Here is a 26,955-nt window from a genome sequence, read left to right on the forward strand (position 1 = left end):
TGTTCTCTGTCCCCCTGTGCCAACAATGCTAAACTACACACTTATTGCAACCTGGCTCACTGTGATCTATGACTCTTACAGAATGACATATTTTGATAAAGCTCAACAAATGATTCTGATACACTCTCTTAAATGGATATGTATCATCTCTCTATCCCACTCCTTAAAAATGTCTGAGGTAGGGGCCAGCCCGGTGGCATAGTGGTCAAATTCATGTGCTCTGCTTTGGCGGCCAGGGGTTCACAGGTTCATATCCCAGGTCCAGACCTACACACTGCTCATCAAAGTATCCCGTGGTGGTGTCCCACGTACAAAAAATAGAGGAAGATTGGCACAGGTGTTATCTCAGGGCCAATCTCCCTCACACACATACAAAGAAATTTTAAGGTAAAATAATTGAATGAACTGAAAAATGTTAATTGTCTTAGTTTTCTCCCCTATTCAAGGGGAGATACAGAGAAATATTCTGGGCATTTGTAAGCATCTGAGTGTACTTTCAAAGAGTGCAACGCAGAGAAGAATCAAGGCACAGGCCAGAGAAAGCAGGCAATGGGGATGTAATGTGAAGAAAGATTGCTACAATGTGGACACTGCAAGGAGAAAAACCTATGACTACTTAAAACTCCATTGACTGATTCTAGCTGAGAGTACTGTAAGAACACAACTTGTGCCAAAAGCTGCCTATGGTTATGAAGAGGAGGCATATAAAAATGGGAAAAGCCTTTTCTTACTTTTTAAGAGATGACAAAGATATAATATTTAAAATTGTTCTACACCTTGATCTTCTATTTTACATATTTTAAATGTTCAAATATTTTAAAATGTTAAAATATTTTCACATGTAGAAAGTATTTATTGAGGACTATGAGTCCAGAATTGTTTCAGGTGTCTTGGCGGGTACAAAAAACTATGACAGTTCCTTTCTTCAGGAAACATGGTATGATATGTAAGGTGGACTATATTAAATGGATGTATTGAGAGGGGAAAATTTAGCTTGGACTAGACTCTCTCTCCTAGAGGAGTGGTTGGGTGTTCTCTGGAGGTCTGTTTTATATAATGAACCAAGGAGTCATCAGATGAAATAACTCACCCTAATTGTAAAGAACAGTGGGATAAATAATCAGGAAGGGGAGGGGGTTTAGGGGGTGAGGGTGGGGTTAGGGGTGGCTCTGGAAGGGAACACATTCTCTCTCTCAGTGTTTCTCAGGCAAGTGCCAGCCTTATCAAACCTGAGCATAAGTGCTGGAAGATTACAATAAAAAGAAGTACAAGAAGCAGCAGCATCTAAAATGATGTTTTGTCATCTCTTGGGACTGCTAAGAGTTGACAGGAAAAATTGTGAAAGACTTCAAAATGGACAAAAAAGATTGTGCACGTTCTGTTTAGTATGTCCATCTGAGTTATCTTTGCTTTTCGTTGTCTTTGAGCTTTTCAACACTCTGTAAATTGTGGAAAATGGATAATGATGTAAATGACTCTTGCCCATAGAAATGAAAATGAATTATTTCTGATGGGATGCAACTGATTATTGTTCTGTGGATTGATCTGTTTTGCCTTTATTTGTAAATTTATTTCAGCTTTCTTTATTGCTTATCCTCCTGTGTAGTTCTTAGAATTCTCCTTTGAGCCAGTTGTAAGAGCTTACTGGTTCCCTCATTAACTGATGAGTTAAATACTCAATTTACAGAGTGTTGATCTGTTTTGCCTTTATTTGTAAATTTATTTCAGCTTTCTTTATTGCTTATCCTCCTGTGTAGTTCTTAGAATTCTCCTTTGAGCCAGTTGTAAGAGCTTACTGGTTCCCTCATTAACTGATGAGTTAAATAAGATTTTGACAAGTTTTTTAATTGCATGAATGTCATTATTATGTTCTCTTTTAAAAACTGTTCTTTAACAGTGTATATAAAGCAGCACAGTGACAGCATTCATAAGGATTATCACTGTTACTGTTGAATTTGTGAGGATAGGACCATGGGTCCTTGGCTCACCCAGCGTCAGTGGTGGGGTCTGCCTTCTTGCCTGTTCTCTCTCCCTCTGTCCCTTATAAATATTTATTAAACCTGTATCATGAGCCAGACCTTGTGCTAGATGCTCAGGATATGAAGTGAAAGAGACCCAGAGGTTGTTCTCAAAGGAATTATAATCTAGTAGCAAATGTAACCAAAATGTCAATGAATAACTCCAATAATACACTGCAGGTATAAGAAAAATGATTTGAAAATACAGATAATGAGGGCGGCAAACAATTCTATTGGGGGAAGGAGTTAGTAAAGGCTTCTAAAGAAGTGACAACTTTGGTTTTTATCAACTTATCAGCATTGTCATTTTTTTTAAATTTTAGCAGCCACTAGATAATTCATTACAGTAGACTAGAGAAATAGGACAATCCTATTAGGTAACCAAGAGAAACTAAACTCTGGGAATCCCAGTACTTAAGAAGAATTAAGGTAGTTGTAGTTTTCAGATTTCTTTGGTATAGTTTAAAATATACTGCTTTGCTGCTGTTACTCTCTTCTCACCACAAACTTGTGCTGCCTGGAAGCCACAAGTTGCCTCTAAGTAGTAGAGGGCCTAGAGAAGTTAAGAGATGACATTGGACTTTTAAAGATTCACAATGTCATTAATATATTAAAGGCTCTGAGACTCACTGTGGTAAAGAAATCTGTCTAATCTTTCATTAACATATCTGGTTCTTAAAATTCCTTGGCTATAGGACACCTATCAAATAGGGCATCTATTAACATGCTTGGGGACACAAGTGTTCCATGGAATATGGCTTAGGAAACCATAGGATAGAAGAATGTGACTGGACTTCATATAATAGATATTTTTGAGGGTCTAGAAGGCTTCATGGAAGCAGAGAGTTACACTATGAAGGTATAAACTATGTATTCACTCTTGAATCCTCTAATAATTTTGTAGGAAGACATATTTTTACCATGAAGGCATTATTTTGTAGGTCTCTGGGAAGTGAGGGACTAGTCATGAAGTGAAAACATAAATAAGATATGAGTTTGTTCTGAGTAGAGCCTAAGGCCCTCCCTAGAGTTTTAGGTTATGATACTGAACTGATTTCCTCCGTTTTAGTCATGGGGTACAATGAGTCATTCTACTAGAGGGTCTAGCAGGATAGTAAGTGAACAGTAGGAGATTTGTAGAGGCAGAACTGATGCTTTTGTCTTTTGAGTGCGCTGTATAATAGGAGATATTGAAAGACAAACCGAGGACAAAAGGTAGCAATATTAGTAGAGAAAACAAGTTGCAAGATGCTAAGAATGAAACCCTCTGTTCAGTGAACACAGATAAATAACACATGCCATGGGCTCCTCACTCGATGAGTGAAGGAAATTATAGTTATGCAAATAAAAACTCAGTGAAAATGCTGCTTCACGGAAGCCTTTTACACAGTGGTTCAGAACCTGGGACAGCTCCTAACAGCATCCGTCTGTTTATCCTACTCGCACAGATAATCAGGAGAAAGGGGGCTGCAGTTATGGCTTGCACCTTGGCATTGAGAGATTTCACATTCAGTTTTGACTCTTTGCAATAGCCCTTGAAGGAACAGGAGAGTAGAATTTGTATTTTGCTGAGGCCTGAATTTGAAGAATATAAATTGGGGCTAATGTGTGGGAGTGAATGTCTTAGCTATTAAACAGAACTCGCTATCAACAGCTCTGTGCAGCCTAGTTGACCTTTACTCATTATAGTAAGCATTTGGTGTGTGTTGGGGGGAGTTATATACTAGAGGGGAATTTGTGAGTGTGGGGTTTTAAAGACTTCTGGATGTTTCCCTATGCCTGAAAAAAAGTGGATTTTTCTCTATTGGTTCTAACCAGAAAAAACCTGGGATTCAGCTTCTTCTTGTTCTTCTGCAAACTGCAACATAATCCAGGAACTTCCAGTTTGATCTGTTTAGATGCTTTACTTAGATTGGTGCAAATCAGCAGAAAATACTTGGCAACATAACAAGTTGGGACAGGAAGTCATTTCCTCCTCATTCAAGAAAGTAAGTGTCTTTTTGGGTTTTTTTGAGGAAGATGCACCCTGAGATAACATCTACTGCCAATCTTCCTCTTTTTGCATGTGGGCTGCCACCACAGCATGGTCACTGACAGAGTGGTGTAGGTTTGCACCTGGGAACCGAACCTGGGCTGCTGAAGCGAAGTGCGCTGAACTTAACCAGTAGGCCACTGGGGCTGGCCAAGAAAGGAATTTTCGATCAGTTAGAGAACAGTGGAAAAGTTGGTTGTTTAGTGCTGTGAAGGATAAGGATGTCAGCTGGGTGACATTCTCTCTCCCTTGGCCATTTCCTGGCTGATATTTTCACCATGGACTTGGACAGACAAAGGCAGAGAGCATGTTTTTCAAATGTGCAGATGAGCCAAAGCTTGACATTATTACATTGGATGACAGAATCTGGCTTCAGAAACATCTTGGCAGTCTGGCATGGTGGGTCAACATTTACAGGATGCGATGAGAAAGAGATAAGAAAAAGGCTTGTATTCACGATAAAATGTTTACTGCAGAGTACAGAATGGGGGTGACATGGCTTACCATCAGTAGAACTTTAAAAGCCATAAAGCTTTATTTGCTCTCAAGTTCAACATGATTTAATAAGTGACAGGGCAGCCATCAAAGCTAATGGAATCTGATCATGCATTAATATAGGTAGACAGGTCAAGACAAAGGGTATGATAGAGCAACAGCATTCTCTGATGGTTAGAACACATCTGAAATATTAGGGTCATTCCTAATTCATTATTAAGGCTTCATCATTTATAAGAAATGTGAAAACAGTGGAGGGCATCCAAAGGTAGACAACCAGAATTTTGTAAGGTCTACAAGACATGTTATTCAATAAATGGCTGCAGACAACTTGAGGCTGCATGACAGTTTTCTTCAATGTCTGAAGAGTTACATAGAAAAGGAAATAGAATTATTTTATAGTAGTTTCAAAGGACAGAAGGAAAACCAATGAGTAGCTAGAAGTACCAGAGAAGCAGATTTTAGTTCATTATAAAGATGACCTTTCTAATAATAAGTGCATCTTAAAAATTGAAGCTGCTACTTGTGAGTTTAGTGACATTCCACTACCAGTCATTATTAAGTGGTGGCCAGTTGACTATGGGCCAAAAACACCGTGGATGGCATCTGTCTACATGAGCAGGAGAGGGGAGATGTTGCATTACGTTTCCAATGCTGAGATTTTAGAATCCTCTTCACCTCTTTGCCCTCTGCTGTTTAATTTAAAATATGCTAGAAAATGTAATTCTTCATCGTTCCTCTATGCAATGTGATTTTTGCGTAGATTATTTAACCTCATAGATTGTCAGTTCATTCTTTTGTAGAATGGGAGCAGAAATACTCACCCTGCCTGACTATCGTTTTGTAAAAGTGAAATGAATTACTCTACCTGGAAGAGATTTGTGGACTGTAGAGTTCTCTCTCCTTGTAAGAAGACACACTTAATTGGTAGAATAACTCCCCCAAATCTAGCCCTTCTTTGTTTCCTAAGCACCAGCCCCTGTCTTCAGCAGTTTACCAGATATTTATTTCCATGTTTCTGTCACCATATCTAACTCCAACGTGGCAATAAGAAAACAGGCACGTGCCTGATTTGCCATTTTTCTGAGTGGAACCGTGGTTTCCCAGTCACTTGGCTGAAACCTGAATTACCTTGGGCTCCTCCCTCACTCTTGCCCTGATTTTAGTTCCAGTGACTCTCCTTTACTTGTGTCACTCATATCCGTCTTTCACTTTCTACTCGTAAGGCACCACCCTGGTGATAGCCCTCATCATCTTATGCATTAAATAATGGTAGCTGTAAGATTTCTACTGCTAAAACGGCACTTTTGGCATGCCATATATTTTCAAAACCATCAACGGCTCCGCTTTTACAAAATACACTGAGGGTGCAAAAGGACCTCTGTACTTTCAATCCAAACATTTCCTGTAACCTCATTTTACGCAGCTTAACCCTGAAAATCTCCAGTTTATTCCAGTCCAGTCCATAGAGTGGTCTAGTCACTGACTCCCAGCCCTCTGATCTTGTGCCTTTCCATGGTGAAATCTTTTCCCCTTGATTACGTTCAAGTCATGAATCTCCCTCCAAAAAAGACTGTTGTCTTTCCTATCCAGCCTGTGAACTCCCATCAGGCCTTCAAGACCATGCCTTCAGATTTTCCTGATCTCTTGCATTCATAGTGTTTGCTCATTACTCTAAGTCCTTACCACTTTTTATCTATGCTCCTCAATTAGCAACTGTATTACCCTGTTCCATCTCTTACACTGGTGTATTGTAAGTTTACACATATCATTATTTAATTTTTAACATGCCTTTTCCATTTTTTTTAATCTGGACTAAAAACTCCTTAAGAGAAGGAACAGCATCACCTCCCAGAGGGGAGTCTCAGGGAACACTGAAGATCTTAGATGTTTTGTGCACTTATAGTGAGAAGATGCTGTGCCCAGGAAATCAAAAGCCCTGAGGCTAAGGCCTTAAGGACATGGACTATTGCTTGGGGCAAAGTTAGATTTAATAGGTAGCTTCATTGAGAGAGAATGAAGCACTTATCAGGAAAGGAGAAAGAAAAAAAACTGGTTGCAGTAGAGTATGTGGGATCCTGGGTTTAACAGTAGAAGGAGGCTCCTTCAAAATAAACCAATCCTCAGGAGATAAGATAATTGCATTTATGAAGAGATTTCTATATTACAGGAACTGTTTTAATTGTTTTGTATGTCATAACATTTAATTTTCTGGCAATAATCCCTTAAATCCCATTATTATTCCCATAGGAGAGGAGAGTAACTTTCACACTCTAGTTTCTCTCTCTCTCCTAATCATGCACTTGCCTAATAGTCTAATTGCCAGTGGTATAATTCCCTATATAGTATCAAATATTTTATTTACATTTGTATTAATATCCATATTCTGATATTTGTACAGGCTTCAACCTAATGTAGTAATACATCGGCTTCCCTAATATAAGGGTGGGTGGTGGGGAGCACTATTATTACAATTGAGTGGGAGTTGGAAAGAGGTATGTATGAAGTATCATTATCTTGAAAAATAACCAGAGAGATTTTTTGTTTCTTGTATTTTTCATGAAACTGCAAAAAATAAAGCACTTCAGACCTGGCTGTGATGGTGAGAAAAAAATGGTACTGCTAAGTAAAAAATCAGGATAAACATTGTCTGCATGCTTGGCAAGCCATTATTTTTATAATCCCAATAAAAACTCTCTAAATTCTTCTAATTCTTTATATTTGACATATATTTGAAGATCTTTCACAATCTATTTTTACTGACTGGTGGGAACATGCTAAAGTTTCTTTACAAGTTAGCAGGAAGAATTTACTTTTTGGTTGTATATACTATTTTGGTAGCAGTTTCTCATCATCACTTTTTTTCCTTCCAATACCTTTATCATACTTTTGGAAAATCCATGCAGACAATTCATTTTGCAAACTTGCATATAATCATAACAGGCCTTTAAAAACTGAAGTTTACCTTTAAAAAAAAATATTTGATAGATATTTTAGAAATTATTTTTTACCAGAACTGGAGACCTCTTTTTTACTTTGGATCTGAATATGCTAACTCCTTCCCTTTTGCCAAAAAACTGAAGCTCAGATTCGTTACCTTGGTGTTTAAGCCACATCATTTTGGCTCCAATCTAATGTTCTTGTTTTAGTCCCTATAATTCAGTAATGATCTGTTCCTCTATACTAAACTATTTGAAGTTTCAGGCTGAGCCACACCTTCTCCCATTTCACTATGCTTTTCTCGAAGCCTGCAATGACATTCCTGCTTCTTTTGCCCAATCTATCTTCTAAACCCCAAAACTTACCTCTCCAGGAAGCTTTCCCCTAGATACCCACAGAGAATTTATCACCCCTTCTTCACTCGCTGGCATTTTGTCCACAACTCTTTTATTTTATCAATTGTAGATGTTTTGTTCATAAGCCAAGAACAAGCTCTCTCTTCTCTCCAGCAACCTCTTCATTGCTCACCGTATTTTCTATATACAGTAAGCTCTCAAATAATGATTTTTGAACTGCAGTATTCCAAACTAGGTAGGTCACTTTGTTCTTTCCATGAGCAGCTGAATTTTAAATAATGCAAAAACTATATTTATAATGATAAAAAAAGAAGATGCTGAGAAGCAGCCACCAAAATTGCCTTGTGAATAATGGATAGTGGTTAGGGTAAGAGCTCAGTCAGGGTAAGAGCCTCAGGGGCATAACATTACATATCCTGCTATTTGCCTGGAATCCTGAGTACCAGAAATGGTGTCATCTAGGATTAAATAAGAAAGCAATAAGTAAATTCCTAAGCTATATTTGTATAGATATTCATATTTAGTCCAGTTATCTCCTTTATACCAAGAAATGCACAGTTCTAGAGGGCTCTGATCCACGTGTTTATTATTTTTAGAGAAACCTCTGTATCGACACTGAATGATATCAAAAACGTCTGCAACATACATTGCAGAATGTCATGTTCAAGTTCAAATAAAAAGTGTTCCAGGGGAATTTGGAAGGATGGGAAAAATAAAACCAGCCAGCTTTTTTGCTGGGTATTTGAAACTTTATCAGAAAGTAACCTGAGGATTGTTCAAGATTTAAGAATTTTCTTAAGTCTTGGGATTCATGCTTGGGTCAAGAGTACTACTGTTGGAAAAAGGTTTACTGTTTCTCTTTGAAAGAAACCCACATTTCAGAGGATCCCATAGCAGTCCTGAGTCTTCCTAAGATAGGAGCCTGGGACTCAGAGTCTCTACTAGCACCCTTTCAAACTAGGATTTCCTTATTGATTGCTCCATTAGCTTGCACAAACTGATTAATTTGTTGGTTCTCTGCCTCATAGCTGTCACTTTTCTACTTTTATTTTCAAATACTATTGATTTGGCTGCATGATGGCCGGTGAAAGGAGTGTCTCAAAGCCAAAACATGCTAGCTGTAGCAGATCATTATAATTTCTGTTACCTGTGCATTTTTCTACCCTTTTGACTTATAACTGAAACCACATGTGACTGGTATGACAAAATAGTCCAGTCCAATTAAAATTTTAATATTTAAGAGACAATATTTTTAACAATGCTTGTGCAGAGGTTGAAGGATTTAAAATTATTTTTTAAATAATTAGAAAGTCATTTAAAGAAAGGAAATATGTTATTTTAATTTAGAAAGAAGTAATCTCTTGGAAGAAATATGATCCATTTTGGCCTGCTACATTTTACCTACACTTTGTCAACATTTAGTGAAATAACGTGACAGAGAAGCAAGGACACTGATTTTAGAATTTGGAGTCCTTTCTCAGCACTGCCAATTACTAGCAACTCTGCAGGCTGAGACAAACAACTTACCTCTGCTTTTTCATCTGCATAGCCTCTGCTTTTTCATCTATAAAATGTGACAAAACTAACACCCAGGATGTTTATAAGGATCAGGCAAGATGATGTACATACTTGAAAGAATGCAAAACACTATTTCAGTCTATAGTCTACAAGCTCCATAGCATTCTCCTTCTACATTTCTCACTTTCAGCTTATTTTCTTAAATTGAGCCAAAGAGGAATTAAAGGTCATCTCCTTGGCAGCCTTTGGGAGTTAGCCTGAATAGCATCAGCTGCTTTGGTCCAAGGACATCTTTCTCATGAGGTCTCTGCTTGCCTTACAAGTGTTCCCTTTGCTGGGCTCCAGGCAGACATTGAATTGCTACCTCTTGGGGCTGCAATTTTTTTAAGTATTTATTAGTTCTCTGTCTCCTGAATTCCTTTGTAGTCAACATCAAAATTAGTGCTTGGTGGGATAGTCAGTTGGGCAAATCTCAGATGTAGACAAGATAAAGGGAATCCCAGCTTTGGCAAACTGATAACAGGGCCATTGAAAGCAGATATGAGGTGAAGGCCTTGTCAGATGGGCAGACCACAGGGACAAGAGAATCTAATAGCAGGCACAGCAAGTGTAGCATGGAGACCCCAGAGGAAGAGTTGGCATCACAGACACTGGGATATAGGGGGCCTGTACCTGACCTCAGGATCTGAGGCTCAGGAAGACCAGGGTCAGACACTGGTCCCGGAGGAATGAGATAACGACATGGACCCATTTACTGGATCTTGGACACCAGACAGTAGTTTTTTCCTAAAGAGCAAGGCAAATGTCTGGTGCTGAGGCTGAATTAAAAGATCATCATGAATGACCTGGACAGGGGGATGGGACAGTTGAGCTGTCAAGATGTACATCAGGGGGATTTGCTGGGTGATCAGGATTGTCCCAGAGTTTGGGCAGAACTTGGCCTGCAGGTAGAGGTCATGTGTCCCCACCAAGAAGAATTAGAGAAATGTTAGTGTTGAGGACAGAAGCCAAGTCTGTTAACACATTGAATGCCAATCCCTATTTTCATAGAAGATGTTTTCCTTTTCTTAAAGTCATACATTGATCTAATAAAATCCATGAAGTGCTGAATTCATATTCTAAAAATTTTTACTTTTTCCCCTTCATGGTGTACTCCAGAGTTATTATTATTGTTTACTAGCATTTCGCTATATGTAGCCATTTGTGCTGCTATAACTCCAAAGGTCAATCATATCTCATTCACATTTTTGAAAATAATTTTTAAAAGAATTAGTGTTGCCTTTGTTCTGTATTTCTTTTTCATGTTTTCTATTTTTTCCCTCAAAATTATTTTGCAAAATTTCCATACTTCCGGACAATACTCTTGCAGCATCTCTAGAAACTCCGTTTCTGTAATCTCACTGCCCTAAAGTCATACACTCCAGTTTCCACCAAGTGTCACAAAAGTCTCACCGCATAGCTTTCATTTCGCAATTTTTGACACTGAAGCAGCAAAAGATGGCCTCTTATTAGATACTGAAACTGCAAAACGAAAGCCATGAGGTAATGGTTTTGTGAAGGTGTCCAATTGTTATACAAGTAGAATTCCCTTTTAATAAATACCACTGTAACGTCTGTTTCAATCCAGTGAGATTATTCTGGGCTCTAAAAATGGCTTGTGGTAACTAATAGTTATTTGCTACACTGTCCACACATCCTGGATAATAGAAGCACCCCCCAGTGAAGCATGGAGCATTGGACATGATTTAAATTTAGGAGGCAAATTAATTGTTCACTCTTTAATAAACTTTCACATATAAATATAAAATGTACATCTATAAATATATAAGGAATTATGTGAAAACAAAGAACTTCTTTCTAAGTTACATTTTGAGAACTGCCCATATTTAGCCCACACTACAATAACTTTTGGTCAACCTTTGGCTATGAAAAATTGATGTACACAACTGAATGCCTTTGGGATTTCAGTAGAAAATTAAATTAAATTTTGCACTTAATAAGGGAGAGGAGATTGATCTTTGAAAAATCATTTCAACAAGCATAGAAAACATAAAAAGAAATTCTGCTAACCCCAAATCCCCTGAAGCATCTGTTTAACTGGGGGCATGTGTCTTTCTTTGAAAACACATGTTGCAACATAGATTTCACACACATTTTCTATAGGTAGACAAAGGAATCAAGTATAAGGGCAGAGTAATATGCATGTCATAAGGAGATTGTATGGGCTAGGTCTGACACACTCTGGGAATGTATCTATACAGATGTCTACTGTATCTAGGGATGGCACAGCTCTACAGATATGCATCTGGGGTACTTTTCTCTAAGGGTACACAGAGGATTCTGGATGCATATCCAGAGGCACTATAACCTTACCTTGGTGGTAGCCAGGACCACCTCCATTATTGTGCATTGTCTTGGTGTCAGACCCTTCACATCCTCTCGAGTCATGTGCTCCTGGAAAACAGGTTAACAGTTGCTTATAAAATAACCAGTTCATTTATTTAACAACTATTTCAAACAAAACCCGTATAATCCCTGCACGCAAACATTTCCTATTTAAGATGCCATCTTAATATGGACACATTTTAGATGATTATTTTGTCATATATTTAATAAATGTCTATTTTGCCAAAAGAAGAGATGCTAAATGTTTACTTAAAGAGGGGTATTTTGATTCATGTGTGGCTTTGTTTTTCACTTGCAAGTTAATGTTAGGAAAAAAAGAGAAACCTGGAAAATGTGTGTCAAAGCTTTTTTGCTTTAATTCCTTGCTTTATGTTCTGTCACACTGAGGATGGTCAATCATGAAAGGGATTTAGGAGGTGAATTTTAGCCTATTTCAATTGCTACTGATAAAGTCTACTTTAAGTATAATACCCCCAATTTATTATCTTTCTTGGATTCCCTTAATGCTTAGCTATTACTAGGAAAAGCCCCAAAGAGTTAACTGAATTTGGCTCGGGAGATTTTCAATATTTTTAAAAATCATTTTGCATCATTTTGCAACTGATTTACAATAGAATTTCCTCATTGTCCACTGTGGACTGTCTCAGTCTATCATTCAAAGCTTCTTTTGGGAAATGATGGTAGACATTTGAAGATAATAACAAAGGACATAGAAATTTGTCTAAGAGAAAAATTTAGAAATTCCTGACTCCCTAAATTGATAGAATCTCCCCAGGGATACCACTATTCTAGTCAACAACATTCAACAAATATTTATTGAGTGTTCATTATGTGTCAGTACTGTTCTATGTGATTGAGATATATTGTTGAATAAAAGAAAGAATTTTGTCCTCCTGGAGCTTAAATTCTAACTTGTATAGTGTCTTTGTGTGAAGTAGAGGAAAAGTCTATATGGCTGGACATAGCTCTGAGAATGCATGGCTTGAGTAAAGGATCAGTGCCTGTGGTCAGCAATAAAAGTGTCTCTTTTTCTATGGAGCACAGCTCCACATAGGCACATATGGGCTTAGCAAGTGGAGCGTGGGCTCTATTTCAGCCATCATTCATTCCCTTAGCTGGGCACTTTTGTGCAATGCACAAATTATGCAATCAATCACATCCAGTGGCTCATCCTTCTATTCTAGCCTTTTCTTATTTTGTTATTTAGTAGATGCTGTGACTTCCTGAAGATAATCTCTAACTATGTCTTACTCACTTCCACAGTCTTTCAGTGTCTATCTTGGCAATTATGACTTGCTAGGGATTCAATATATTTTGGGTAATTGAATTGTACTTCCTTCAGCATATCTTGTAGTGCTCAATGTGCTTGAATGAAAACATACTCCTTTGAATATTGCTGAAAACATAGTATAATGCTTCCTGGATCCATGATATACATGTTTGCTTCTCACTGGATCTTTCTCTGATACAGGGATTTCAACTCAAACATGAATCCATTTAATATTTTTAAAATAGGAATATTAAATACCCATTGAGACTCCAAGAGTAATGGGAAATATTTGCCAAATTATACAGGGAAATGCTTTAGGGCAGCTAAGTACAAATGTTTTATATTAAATAAATCTCTCTGGGTTCATCAATCTTGACTGGTGTTACAGTGTGGTCACATTATTTTTAATAGATGGTAATAAATAATATATGTTGGTGCTAAAGAAAAATATAATTGTTGCAAGAAATAATTCTCTGGGATTTAACAATATCTCGTTCAAATAAGGGAGTCTCCGAAAGAGGCTGGCAATGAGTTATTGTCCAATAAGTTGTTACTTCTTTGCAGTAAACTCATAGTCTCATATGTATTTTTATTAATTGGTTTTGATATTGTATCTCTCGTCTATGAAGACGTAGTCATTTTTGAAAATTTTATGACAAATAAATCTGATCCCATTAAATAGTAATAAGTTGGATATATACAATATACATACATTATGAAGTTCCAGAACATGAAGTAATATAGAATACGTAAAACTGTTGAATAAATAGTTGTTTAACAAATTAATCCTAAATCACAGTCAAATGCAGAAAAACAATTAGTTCCCCTCATTGTTCTATTTTCCTTGATCCTGTGTTCTTTTAAATAAGGTAGTTATTTGTTAATATTTCTACACAGGCTTTCTGAATTTATCTATCAGTACAGTTATTTTCAAATAAGACTGTTTCAAGTGGATCATATTTCCTTTCAAACTAATACATGAAAAATGTAAAGACCCATGGTTTAAAATGAAAACAACAATAACAACAAACAAACCACTGGCAGTAAATTCTAGTAAAGCAAGAAAAATCAGCTTTGTAAAATTAGAAGTTCTTTATTCTGGCCAGAGTTTTAACTGTTTGCATAAGATTGTAGAGGACTTATTGCTCTGTAATTCAAATAATAAGCAAATAGACTAATAATTTAAAATTAAAAGATCAAGGGCCAATAATAGAAAAATATGATTCATAACTAAGTAATTTATCCATCATCTATAGATAACAAAATTCTAGTTTTAGTCCTTCAGAGTAGTTCCCTTTTAGGAGATTTTATTCAAAATTTGCTTTTAATTGATTACAAATAGAAAAAATTTACTGAATTAAAGGACTTTGGGGGCTGAAAAGGGACCTAAAGTGTTGTTTTTGGTGGACTCTGATTTTTCCTACCTAGCATACGTATGCCCTCTGGGGAGCGGGTCTCTATCCCACTCAGAGTTCATGAGATTTGGACAGGGGTGGATGCACCCCCAGCTCAGGGGTGGGTATGTGAATTAAGCCAAATGGTATATGTCACTTCCCAGGCCACAGTGGTTGGCTTGGGAATGGCGATAATACTCCATCAGAGCTGATGATGTGCCAGTGGACTTTGCTGGAATTCCTTCATCAAGCGGCTGTTCTTTTCTACAAGATTTCAAGTTCAAAGGATGTTAGCTATAAAGTAGAGACAACCATCTTACAAACAGGAAGGGAGGTTTGTTACAGCAATATATCAAATAAGGAATGAGCAGAATTGATAGTGAGTAACTGGGTTCTGTAACATTGTTTGAGTTTCTAATCAAGCAGTGATGGAAACCAGAGTTAACTCAGGACTATAAAATTTCATGTAGCAATAAATTCCTTCCTTGCTTATGTTAGCCTGGCTTTCCATCATTTGAAACTGAAAACAATTCTAGCTGATATAACATTCCACTCAGGAAACTGAAGCTCGGGGAGATGAAGTGTATTTCCTAACATCACATAGGTGCTAGAAGCATGGCCAGGGCCAACTCTTTTGTAATGAGATACTATGCTGTTTCACCATCATGATTGTATATGAGAAACTTCAATACTGTGTAAATCCATTTTTCAAAGTAGGGACTAGAAATCCCAGGGAGATAATAAGAGGGATAAAGAAAGGGATAGAGATCCAATATCCAAAACAATAGTTTGGTAGTGACATCTACTTTCTACTTTCCCTCTGAACTGTCAACATCGCTGAATACCCTGGGAAACTACTTTAGGTGATGGTTATGTGTTTTAAATGGATCATTGGCTTTTAGGGTTTTTCTCTGAGGAAAAGGATAATGTAGGTGATAAAATAGGGAGGGCAGCTATTTTATCTCAGTAAGTAATTATGCAGACAAATGGATTATCCTTCCCCTGTGGTGTACACACAAAACAATCCCAGTGATACCTAACTCTGAGTTGCCGACTGGGAGAGAAGGCGGCACACTCTGTGCAGTTACCATGCAAAGATAACATATGCATTATTTCATTTATCCTCAAAACAACCCTATGAACCAAGTGTTAAAATTTTCTGCATTTTACAAATGCTAAAACTGAAGATTAGAAAGGTTAAATACTTTGGCTAGTTTCACATAGTTGGAAGCAGTTGAGGTAGAATTTGAACCAAGTTGGTCTGTCCCTGGAACCCATCAGCATGCTACACTATATTCTAACAGGTATAAATGGAACAAAAACAACATGTATTTTGACTATAGGCACAATGACAGCCTATGTGTGGTCCATTGATGAATGAATGGATGAAGAAAATATGGTATATACATACAATGGAATATCATTCAGCCTTTAAAAAGAAGGAAACCCTGCTATATGTGACAACATGGATGAAACGGAAGGACATTATGTTAAGTAAAATAAACCAGTCATGGAAGCACAATATATATTTTAACCAGTCAAATTCCTATCCTAGAGGGATGGAGCCTAAGGTTCCCTGCACAACTGCAAAGTCTTGTGAATCTCAAGCAATAATAAAGGGTAGGGTTATTTAGTTAGCAAATCCTCGTTTATAATGGGTTTGAATATGTTGACTAGTTCAATATCTGCTTTGATGAGTTTCATTTTCCTACATTAGGCTTTTTGCCTTTAAGATTTCTCTAGACTTTACTAGATTTCTGTGAAGCATTCCATTTTGCCTTTATTCTTACAAAGCCAAGTTAATATATGAAAGAAAATATGTTCTCTAATTTACTCCAAAGGCAATAATGCTGAATGCTACAACACTAAGTCAAAAATTCCCAGTTGTCCCTACCAACTGAAAAATGTGAGAAATATGGGGAAAAAAAGAAAACAGTAAATTCAGTTTCTAAATTTTGACTTGATTCATCCTTAAAGCAGATTGTGAGATCACAGACACACATCTTCTTAGTCCTGCCGTGCTAGATACCATTGCTAGTAGGAGGACCATTTCTTGCAGTGCTGTAGTTAGTTCTACTTTTCACAGGCAACCAATCATTTCTTTATTCTTATTACCTTCAGTTTAGATAATTGTCCAAGATCTTTAGCTGCGATGAAAATCATCTGGGGTCCCTAGAGACACACATGGAAAAGGAGAGAGAAGACTCAGTCTTAAGATCTTCAGAAATAGTCACATTAGAAATGTGGTCAATAGAGAATTTGCTTTATTTTCCTTATTATATTTGTGACTTTTATGCAATCTGCCCTTAATTGGTCTATTTTACAGACTGGGTCAAAGAGATCTAGGACTGCTAGCAATGTAACTGTCCTCATAGGCATCTCATTTCTGAAAGTTTTAAGTCTGAGTTACTGAATGGGTTACTGCTAATGCAGCCAGTTTAATGTAGCATATGGATTAAGTCAGTGCTCTTTAACTTTGATTCATTTATTTTGAGAAGAGAAAACTCCCTCACTCCCCTCACCCCAAATAAATCCATGCAAAATGTCAAGATACAGGACTGAACAAGGCGGAGCTGCTCCTTCTGAAATGCTGTCCAATCTATCAGAGACCTGCCCACTTAACTCCTCCCTCAGCTTGAGGCTTTTCCTAGAACTCCAACCACCTGGGAAAGGTTTGAAAAACACAGGACTAACTACACGAAGCACTACTAGAGTGAAAAACTAGAGGCGTGTGTATTGGTAAATGTGACAGGAAAAGTACTAAATTTGGCTAAATTTATTAGTAGACTAGAAGGTTTTCACAGTAAGGAAAATCAGCTATTCTGGTCTAATCTCCATTTTTTAGTGGAGCCTATATTAAGAAATTAAAGACTACAAAGTTAATGAGAACAGCAACTATGTCATGTCTGATTTTGCTTATATTTTAACCCCAGCATGGTGTCTCATACATGGTAGAAGGTCAAAGAATGTGTATTGAATGAATGAATGATATAACTTCCTACTTGGAGATCTCAACACTAGAGGCAACTGAGGTGATGGAAAGCTTTCCTAGGAAGACCTTGTATCAAAAATAAAATGCATATATAGCATTTCTGCTATAACATGATACATGTATTCTTGAAGAACCTCATATTCTAAAAAATTCTGCACTAGAAATAGTAGCACTTATAGGGAAAATAGCAGTGGGCAGCACAGTCAAAGCTTATGCAATTTTGTAAGTAAAGAACTATAAAAACCAGTAAGTGCTACTCTGAGAGAGAGCTTGGATAGCTCGCGGGTTGCTCGGTAAGACTGGTGGCTGCCTCAAGGGATATTAAAAATGCAAAAAACCCCAACCAAATGACAACAAACCAATATTGTACAATTGTGAGCTGAGACGACGCCCATACAAGTGGAGCTCTGAGCACAGGGGAAGGATAGCATGGCTTGTGTGAGAACCATGCAAGGTGCATCTTTCTGGATAGGAAGCGTTGATGTGCATGTATACCTTCTCCCTTGTTTTTTTTTTTTAAATAGAGGTGAAAGGGCTCCTGCCTGTGTAGTAGCCAAGCTGAATGCTCTTTCATTTTCTGCTAAAGTTTATAGCTCTTCTGTCATATTCTCAAGCTTGTCACCTGGGAAAATTTACATATAAAGCAATCCAACTTCCAGGTTATGCTGACCTCATGCCCCTTCTGACCAATTACATGATAGCTAACTGGTGTTAGAAAAATGCATTACCTATTGTAGCAGAATAAGGGATGTGTGTGTATCTATGTGGTTTGGCTACCTATATATGGAGGCTATAAACGATTATACCACACATGCACGGCATGAAGCAAAACTCAAAGTAATTTATATTTCATCACTCACTGTCTGACAGTAAGTCAGCAAAAACATACGTATCTTTTCATCTTGGAACCTTTATGAGAAAGCATTTTCTACATAATTTCACTGGATAAATTTGTACTGAGTGTGCATGATTAATGGTGTCAATATATACTTTAGTTTATAATTACTCATTATTTGCATCAGCTTGTCTTCCTTAGGTACAGGAAAAAAATCAATTATTCCATAACAGGTGGTTGTTAGGGTTATTTCTTTCCTTGCTTGGCTCAGATATGTGACCTGAGTTACCTGGCACTGTCCATTGATCATTGGCTAACTTTGCTGCCAATTGATCTTTCTCGTTTTTTTCTTTTCTTTTTTTAAATTTCACTGTATATGATACAATCACATTCTTCAAAGCCACTAAAAGGTGTCTCCTCTATGAACCTCCAGATGGGAAGGTAATAGATGAAAGAAGAATGGAAAGGTGAAAAAATTCCATATATCAGGGTTGGATTTATCTTCTTAAAGTATACATTTTCAGAAAGAAACACAATGGGGATATTCTATCCTAAATCTATTTCCCTGTGGTTTTACAGTAACGTTAAACAAAAAAATTATATGTGTAGACCAAGTAACCCTATAAATTGCATTTTATGATACTTTTATTCAACAGATGAAGTTTTGAATGTCAAGTAAATGTGAAGTTTGACTGCTATTGCCACTATTTAAAATTGATTTGTATAGGAAAAAGTCATTTGAATGATCATTGTTCAGACACTGTATGCCAAACACTTTTTCCCAAAATGGATTTAATTTGTATTTCATCTGGATCAAAATCATTCACTTAAATGAAAGACAATTAGATGGGTTATTGAAAGTATAATCAATCTTTAGTTTAAATGCTTACTGTTTGATCTGTCAGAGGAGGGAGAACAATTTGTTTTTCTATTTTGTTAAGAACTATCTTCCATAGCTCTTTCAAAACTCGCTTCAGGACTGTTTTCTCACAGATTTTTGCTGAGAGACTTAATCTGAAATAAAATAAAACATCTACTCACTTGTAAATCTCATACCAAGGTATCAACTTATTTTATTGATAAGAAATTCACATTTTTCAGTACTGAGATTCAAAATAGGTTTTTATAACTATCAAATGCTAAATTCCATGTACTGAAAAAATTCATTATATCAGGAATCTATTTAACCATACTGTACATTAGATATTTTACTCTATTTGGTAGAAAATGAATTCAAAGTATATCTTTCCTTAACTTGTTTCCTAAATTGACATCAAGGACCCCAAAGTACATGACTTTCATCCTCACTCTTGACTTGCATTCACTACATGCCCCATTCATGGTGCAAGTCATTATCACTACCTGGCAATGAACCAACATAACAACATGGAAAAGATGCATATAATTTCACTCAAAAACTAAAATTTACCGACTGTGTTTATTTTCCAGTTTTATTGAGATATAATTGACACAGAACATTGTATAAGTTTAAGGTGTAAAACATAATGGCTTGATATCTGTATATATTGCGAAATGATTACCACAATAAGTTTAGTTAGCATCCATCAACTCACATAGTTATCATTTTTTTCTTGTGATGAGAACTTTCAAGATTTACTATCTTAGCAACTTCCAAATATACAACAAACTCTTGTTAACTATAATCACCATGCTGTACATTATATACCCAGGACTTATCTTATAACTGGAAGTTTGTACCTTATGACTACCTCTAGCAACCACCAGTCTGTTTTCTGTATTTCTGAGTTCAGTTATTTTAGATTCAAAATTTACCAACTTCAATAGGTTCAAGATATTTTTTACAAATTCTTCTCATGGTGAGATAATGACAGTAACATCATTTAGCATTTATATACCACCTTAGTTTAGAAACCTCTTCTGCAGATATTTCTCATTTATTACTGTATCCATTATAGAAACCAAGAACAGGCTCAGAAGGGTTAGGGAACTTGCACAAGAAAGTGAAGCTAGTGAGTGTGGGCTGAGATTCAAAGTCAGGTTCTCTTCCTCTAAACCCCGTATGTCTTTCAATGCCCCATGCTGCCTTGACAAATGCACTTGTGGATGGAGGCCCAGCAGTATATGGAGGCACAGTGATGTATAAACATCGAATGTATTATAATATGACACTGAACACTTTGAGACTCCTTTAATAAGATTTCATCAAACCTGTTTTACAGAAAGCCAAAGGTGGGTCCTATACTTCAGGGCAGCCTGATTGACTCCTTATAGTGCTAAGTACTCTGGATACTTTGGGACTCATAAATTATAACCTGGGTTCTGCTTCTGATAGAGGCAAAATTGACTGGTTTTAATATTTAAAGATATACATAATTAATATTTAAATAATTAAATTAATAATTAATATTTAAAGGCATGTGATGTGTGAGAGGCAAAGGGAGAGATTTCCAAAATACATTTTCATGTAGAAGTATTTCTCCTAACACTGCTGTATGTAGATAGCTAGTATACAAAAATACAGGAAAGCAACCTCCTTTGGATGTAGGGGAGAGTTGTGGACCACTAAGGCATATCCATGGAACTCTCCAGCCCCGCTAGTTTGGAAACCATGTTCAAGGGTAGCATTTCTAGCTTGCTGGTGGATATTCATGACATGGGCATAGGGTATAAACCAGCAGATATGTTATAGCAGAACAACAGAACCCATCCTCAGAGAAATTCCTAGGATGATTTGAGACACAACAAATCAGCCAATTTTGCAGCAGATGTGTAATTTGCATTTTCAAAAGGGCTGAGTTTAAGAATTGATCTTGTTTGTATGGTCAGCTCCTGTAGTTGGCATGCTGACTAACCCTGCTTAGACTGGAACTGAACGAATAGGAATAAGATCATTGACATGTCTGCAACTCTGCATGGGATTTCTGCCAGCAGGAAATGGAGTTTAAACAGCTCATTTTACAGAGTGGTGAGGTCTTGGTGAAGAAAATGAAACATAAAGAAATGAAACGTTTTATTTAGAGAGGCTGCACAAAGACAAAGAGAACCTGTGCATTTATAATACAACATGATTGCCAAGGGGATTTTCTCGAAACCACCTTGAAGACTTTTGGCCTCTACTGTTCACTTTAAATTACAGAAAATAAAGGGGAGATCTAGCAACTTCTTCCTTAATTTAGTCTAACTTGATAATGCAAGCTAAAAAAACCATATATTTTGGGACCTGAGCTATCTATTTTGTCTGACCACAGAACCAATTAACCAGACAATTTTCAAATGCCATGTATACTAGCTGGCAATAGATATTTCCTGTCATATAGTTGATTATATTTTCATGAAAATTTATCTAGCCGTTCTTCCTTGTCCGAGAATGCCCATCCCTCATTTCTACACATCCAAACCCTATCTGCCTTTAAAGACCCAACCCAAATGAAATGTCTACTGATTGTCTGAACAGGAGATTATTACTCTATACCTTATTGTGTTTACTTGTGTACCTGTCTTATTTTTTCTTTCTAACCTGTTAGCTCTTTGAGAACAGAATTAATATGTGACTTTTAAACATCTCCTCTAACAAGGAGCCTTATGGTTATGCATTCTGTATCAGCCCTCAGAATTTGTGCAACTCTCTATGCCTCATGTAATATTTCTTTCCAAAAATTTTAAATCTCTTTCACAAATTTTTAAAGCTCATTGATGTTTTCCTATTTTTATACACTGTCTCTTTCTACTAAGAATTACAAGAAATGACATATATAATGATGTAATAAATTATATTTAGAAAATGAAGACTGAGTAAAATAGGAATCTAAAATACTGAAAATCAAGGTCAACTCACTTTTGCATTCTCCCTGTTTTATAGAAGGTGAAATGGATTCAAGGTCCCTCAACTAGTAGATAAGAGTATCAGGATAATTTAACACTTTCTGTATGTGCCACAACTTTTGATTACAATATATACAAAAATAAATAGTTTTGTTAATGATAAGTGATACATCTCTAAACCGCTGGCTAAAGTTTCAAAAATAGAAGGCATTTCAGTAGGAGTTTTAAGAGAATCAGGACTGCTTTGTTCTGCTCTCCATTCACCATCCCATTCACAACCAATGGTGGCGTGTTTATGTGATTTAATTCTGTTTTGCCCATAGAAAAGAAGGATATAATAAGACCAAAATTTCAACGAGTTGTATTGGAAATTAGGTGATAAGAATAAAAGTCTGCATTAAGAAACTGAAGAAATGAAGCAGTCTTTCTTCCTTTTCTCTTTTTTTCTTCCTCTCTCTCTCCCTCTCTTCTTTCTTCTACTTTTTTCTTCTACATCCACTTGCCTACCTACCTCCTGTGAAGCTGTACAACTACCTATTCACCTATCTTATAGATATTTTCTCATAAAGAACAGAAAATAAGACAATTTTTCTACCAAATATCAAAATTAAAGTGATAAGAACATTAGTCTTACTTATGCAATAAGATTATAAGCAAAGGGAAATGGAAGTAAAGTAGGAGTTATAAACGAATAGAAGACGTTCTCTCTATTAATTCTTGCTTTCTTGTCCCTATCTTAAAAAATAAAGGTATTGTATCCTTCTTATTTGTCTTTGTCCCTGTAGTATTAATTAATTTTCCACAACAATATTAAATGAGGAAACATATGAAATTATCAGGTGTAACACTGGTCCCTTGGTAGGCATTCCAAATTACTATTTACTTGTCTCTTCCACCTTTAGTTCTAGTTTTAAGTATCACTGTTTAAGAAATCATGTCTCTGCTTGCTTTAGATCAATAGTTCCCAATTGTGGACACATTTTAAAATATAAATGCTATGAACCTACTCCAACCTTACAAAATTAGAAATTCTAAGAGTGGGGACTAAGAAGCATTAAAAAACAAACTTTTTTGGTTAAGAACACTATCTTAGTTGGTCACAAAGACCTCCATTCCCACTCACTCCCATCACTACTAGACCGTAAGGTCCATGGAGTCAGGGACTCGGACTCTGTCATTACTACCTAGTTCTGGGAATAAGGTTTGATATGGATGAGTGCTCAATAAGTAGTTATCGAAGGTCGAATTGAGCAGTAATATACTTGCCTCTGAGCTGAATTAATTCTAGTCACATTTGTGCTAGTCTCTTCTTCAGCAGGTTTCTGACATGAAATCAGATATTCTGGGCTCAATTCAGTCTTTTTCTATGTCCAGGAGGATGCAAAACAATGTGTTATCAGAGGAGCATGAAATCCTAGATCTCTCCCCACTCAGAACAGCAACCTCCTTAGTTACCAATATTTATTTCCTCTCCATTTTTCCTTTCCTATTTATTTTAACTCCTGCTTTTTTCCCATCTGCTAATGAACTAAAAATGTTTTGCTTTTTAATGAATTAATACATTTTTGTATAAGCCTTTTTAAAGCTGTATTATATAGAAGAAAACAATTTTATTTCTTAAACCCCTATCAGTCAAATTTAGGGCAATGAATACAGAGGAAACTGAGTAGGAAACTTACGTTTTGTCCAAGAAGTCCATGAGAGGTCTTAATACAATCTCTGCATCCATTGCTGCACTGTTCTTATTAGATGCGGTATTTCCATTTGTTCTCATTTGATTTAGTTCAAAACTCATCTGTTTTATACACTCTTCAATGATAAGCTGGAAACTAAAAATAGGGAATATAAATTCTGGAAGAAAAGCAGGCATTTATGCTTTTCTTTGCCTGTATCTGTTTAATTCAACCCTGAGAACTTTGATTTGTTTCAAATGGTATGATTTCCCTCACTCATTAGTTTTCGAACTTGTTGTTCAGCTTCAAAAACTTGTTGCAATGAAAGCTTACTTGGAACCCTTATATGTAAAGCAGATAAAAGTAACACTCTTCAGGTTGAATTAATTTAAGTAGTAGTTCATTTGGCCCCATCTCTCACAGCAGTAGCTGAGATGTTCCTCTGAGCATTGTGTGGAAAAATGCTTGTTCTTGAAAGACCCTTGGCATCTGGGTACACCTTCTTCACTTGGCTTCTGGGACTCCACACCCTCCTGGCTTTCCTCCAACCTTACTGGCTGCTCAGTTCTCTCAAGTGTCTCACCTTTAACCATTGGAGCAGAGTTGCCAGCAAATAAAAACACAGGATGTTAAGGTAATTTGAATTTCAGATAGTGAAAATCTTTTAGTATAAGTATGCTCCATGTGGGGCTGGCCCCGTGGCCGAGTGGTTAAGTTCGCGCACTCCGCAGCAGGCGGCCCGGTGTTTCGTTAGTTCGAATCCTGGGCGCGGACATGGCACTGCTCATCAGACCACGCTGAGGCAGCGTCCCACATGCCACAACTAGAAGAACCCACAACGAAGAATACACAACTATGTACCAGGGGGCTTTGGGGAGAAAAAGGAAAAAATAAAATCTTTAAAAAAAAAAAAAAAAGTATGCTCCATGCAATATTTTTGACATATTTATAATAAAAATTATCCATTTTTATCTGAAATTGAAATTTAATTGGCATATCATGTATTTTAATTTGGAAACTGAACATTGTAATGCTCTAGGCTCAATCCTTGGACCACTCCACTTCTCCATCAAAAATCACTTCCTTGGTAGGGATGGAAGATGATACTCCAAGCTAATGGCAAACGAAAGAAACCAGGTGTTGCCCTACTTATATTAGACAAAGAAGATCTCAAGATAAAAAAGACAATGAGAAACAGAGGGGCACAGTATATAATGATAAAAGGGACATTCCACCAAGAGGACATAATACTTATAAATATATATGCACCTAGAACAGGAGCACCGAAATACATAAAGCAGCTATTAACAGACCTAAAAGGGGAAATTAACAGCAATACGATAATAATAGGGGACCTCACTACGTCACTTACATCAGTGTATACATCTTCCAGACAAAAAGTCAACAAGGAAATAGTGAAATTAAATGAAAAACTAGACCAGATGGACTTAATAGATATACATAGAACATTCCATCCAAAAACATCAGAATACACATTCTTCTCAAGTGGACATGGGACATTCTCAAAGATAGACATATGTTGGGAAACAAGGCAAGCCTCAATAAATTTAAGAGGACTGAAATCATATCAGGCATCTTTTCTGACCACAATGCTGTGAAACAAGAAATTAACTACAATAAAAAATCTGGGAAAGTGACAAATGTGGAGACTAAACAACATGCTACTGAAAAACCAATGGATCAATAAAGAAATTAAATGAGGAATCAAAAAAGATCTGGAGATAGATGAAAATGAAAACGCACCATACCAACTCATATGGGATGAAGCAAGGGCGGTCTTAAGAGGGAAATTCATACTAATACAGGACCACCTTAACAAACAAGAAAAATCTCAAATAAGAAATCTTAAACTATACTTAGCAGAACTAGAAAAAGAATGCACAAAGTCATCAGAAGAGAGAAATAATAAAAATTAGAGCAGAAATAAGTGAAATGGAGACTAAAAAAAACCATAGAAAGGATTAATGAAACTAAGAGCTGGTTCTTGGAGAAGATAAACAAAATTGACAAGCCTTTAGCCAGACTCACTAAGAAAAAAGAGAGAAGGCTCAAATAGATGAAATTAGAAATCAAAGAGGAGAAATTACAATGGATACCTCAGAAGTACAAAGGATTATAAGAGAAAACTATGAAAAACTATATGCCCACAAATTGGACAATCTAGAAGAAATGGATAAGTTCTTAGACTCATACAACTTCCCAAAATTGAATCAAGAAGAAATAGAGAGAATCTGAATAGACAAATCACAAGTAAAGAGATTGAAACAGCAATCCAAAACCTCCCAAAAGATAAAAGTCCAGGACCAGATGGCTTCTTTGGAGAATTCTACTAAACATTCAAAGAAGATTTAATACCTATCTTTCTCAAACTATTCCAAAAAATTGAAGAAGACGGAACACTTCCTAACACATTCTATGAGGCCAACATCATGCTCATCCCAAAGCCAGACAAGGACAACACGAAGAAGGAAAATTACAGGCCAGTATTGCTGATGGACATAAATGCAAAAATCATCAACAAAATATTGGCAAACTGAATACGGTAACACATTAAAAGGATCATACACCATGATCAAGTGGGATTTATTTCAGGGATGCAGGGATGGTTCAACAACCACAAATCAATGTGATACACCATGTTAACAAAATGAGGAATAAAAATGACATGGTCATCTGAATAGATGCAGACAAAGCATTTGACAAGATCCAACATCCATTTATGATAAAAACTTTCAATAAAATGGGTATAGAAGGAAAGGACCTCAACATAATAAAGGCCATATATGACAAACCCACAGCCAACATAATACTCACTGGGGAAAAACTGAAAGCCATCCCTCTGAGAACAGGAACAAGACAAGGGTGCCCACTCTTGCCACTCTTAAAGATAGTACTGGAGATTTTGGCCAGAACAATTAGGCAAAAAATAAAGAAATAAAATGAATCCAAATTGGAAAGGAAGAAGTGGAACTCTCACTGCTTGCAGATGACATGATTTTTTATATATAGAAAACCTTAAAGAATCCATTGGAAAATTATTAGAAATAATCAACAATGGCCACAAAGTTGCAGGGTACAAAATCAACTTATAAAAATAAGTGGCATTTCTATACTCTAATAACAAACTAACAGAAAGAGACTTCAAGAGTACAATCTGGGGCAGGCCTGGTAGCATGGTGGTTAAGTTTGCATGTTCCAGTT

General features: G+C 36.6%; 1 protein-coding gene across 1 annotated transcript in view; it reads right to left on the reverse strand.

The window, feature by feature from the left end:
- UNC13C (unc-13 homolog C) overlaps window positions 1-26,955 on the reverse strand; it is a 565,722-nt gene that overhangs the window by 58,967 nt on the left and 479,800 nt on the right. The window contains 4 exon segments of the mRNA XM_070501335.1: window positions 11,733-11,813; window positions 16,545-16,601; window positions 19,147-19,270; window positions 23,740-23,889. Of these exon segments, the coding sequence (XP_070357436.1) occupies window positions 11,733-11,813; window positions 16,545-16,601; window positions 19,147-19,270; window positions 23,740-23,889 (412 nt within the window).

The sequence above is a fragment of the Equus asinus genome, chromosome 2 (genome assembly GCF_041296235.1).
Source record: "Equus asinus isolate D_3611 breed Donkey chromosome 2, EquAss-T2T_v2, whole genome shotgun sequence".
NCBI lineage: Eukaryota > Metazoa > Chordata > Mammalia > Perissodactyla > Equidae > Equus > Equus asinus.